Here is a 1,562-nt window from a genome sequence, read left to right as displayed (position 1 = left end):
CTTAAAAAATATAATTTCTCACCACTTATATAAAAATACATGATGTACCATACGTGTTTCGGTAAGAAAGAAAAATTTCTCCTACTATTGCATGAATTAGACATTTTTTTTTCTTTTCTACTGTGACTTGTGAGAGATAAAAGTTAGAATTTTGTGGAAGAAACGAAAAATAAAAAAACGACGGTTGTGATGCGCGCTACACACTAAACACAAGTCGCGTCACGCTAACGACACTTGTTATGGAGCCACGACCCCCAAGCAATATAATTAGGGTTTTTTTAGAGAGAGGCGCGCAGACTCGCACAAACTCCAGAAGCAAATTTCAATGGCGTCGAGAATATCTCTGAAGAGCAAGGGCAAGACTCCGGCGAAGCCCTCCAAGGGCTCGGAGGAGCGGTCGGTGGCTCAATCCTTCAAGGAGTGGAGCACGTGGGCCCTGAAGAAGGCCAAGGTCGTCACCCACTACGGCTTCATTCCCCTGGTCATCATCATCGGCATGAACTCGGAACCCAAGCCGCAACTTTCCCAACTTCTCAGCCCCGTCTGATGCGATCCGGGTTGGATCATCCAATTTCCGTGATGGGATTTGGGTATTGTCTCTAATGGGTTAGTGGGTCGGTGCCTTTTTCGTGGAATCGACATCTTATGGTTCTGGGTACTGTTTAGGGTTTTGTTCTATATTTTAGGGAGGTAGTAGGGTTTAGTAATTGGATTTGAGGAATTTTATGTATGCTTTGCTTAAACTGACCAATGGGCACTTTTCACTGAGGACGTTGCCTTTTGTTGTTGGATTTATGGAGTATATAAAACTTGGGGTTTCTGCTTCCTAATAATCCTATTTGATTGCAAGTTTAAGTCTGATTGCAATTATAAGTTTGGGGTTTCTTAGTTTTGTGTAATGTTATTTCTTGCTTTTGCGAATCTTGTGTGCAACTTGGTTGTCTGCCTTTTCTGTTTGGTAGTTGTTTGAGTAATTTGTGTTCAGGTTCATTGGCGTGTGATTCTTCCAAGCTATTTTCTGAGAAATCATATGTACCTTGACCGAGTATTTTTCCAATGCTTATTTAGGGATGTATAGCAATAGTCACTAGTTTTCATACCCTGCTTCGGGTTGAAAACAGTAGTGTTTTGTATCAATTTTAATTTTCCTTTTTGCTCTATGATTATGAGGCGTCGAGAATTTTATCGTAGTACAAAAATCATTTGAAGTCTTTGATTTGTTACATATTTGTGGACCAAGACAAAGACCCGTATTTTGCATTGATTGCGTTAACCTTCCCTAGTGCTGCAGTCAGGCTAAACCGAAGCGGACAACCATGTTGTCAACGGAATCCTTTCATGTCAAACTGAAGGGAATTTGGTTAGATTTTCTCTCCATTCAGAAAACAAAGAAGGTTTTGCGCTTGTCTTTTTAAGAGCTGACCTTGATTACACTATTGAGTAGGAGATTGGTTCATTTCAGACAGGAAATATATTACTATTCCTGCAAATAGTAGGTTATAATATGTCTGTCATTAGATCGTATTCTGCGCTGTAATGGTGGATCATTTGTATTAAATTTT

The 1,562-nt window shown here is 39.9% G+C and overlaps 1 protein-coding gene across 1 annotated transcript; it reads left to right on the top strand.

Annotated features, from left to right (window-relative positions):
• Positions 1-255: 255 nt before the first annotated feature.
• Positions 256-833, top strand: LOC103967945 (mitochondrial import receptor subunit TOM7-2-like). Its single transcript, XM_048591908.1, has one exon. It carries the CDS (start codon positions 326-328, stop codon positions 545-547), a length of 222 nt encoding a protein of 73 aa, XP_048447865.1. The 5' UTR covers positions 256-325; the 3' UTR covers positions 548-833.
• Positions 834-1,562: the final 729 nt, after the last annotated feature.

This window comes from the organism of the source record quoted next, unplaced genomic scaffold, assembly GCF_019419815.1.
Source record: "Pyrus x bretschneideri cultivar Hongxiangsu unplaced genomic scaffold, Pyrus_bretschneideri_v1 Contig36, whole genome shotgun sequence".
Lineage (NCBI taxonomy): Eukaryota > Viridiplantae > Streptophyta > Magnoliopsida > Rosales > Rosaceae > Pyrus > Pyrus x bretschneideri.
This window is presented reverse-complemented; position numbering and strand designations above follow the sequence as displayed.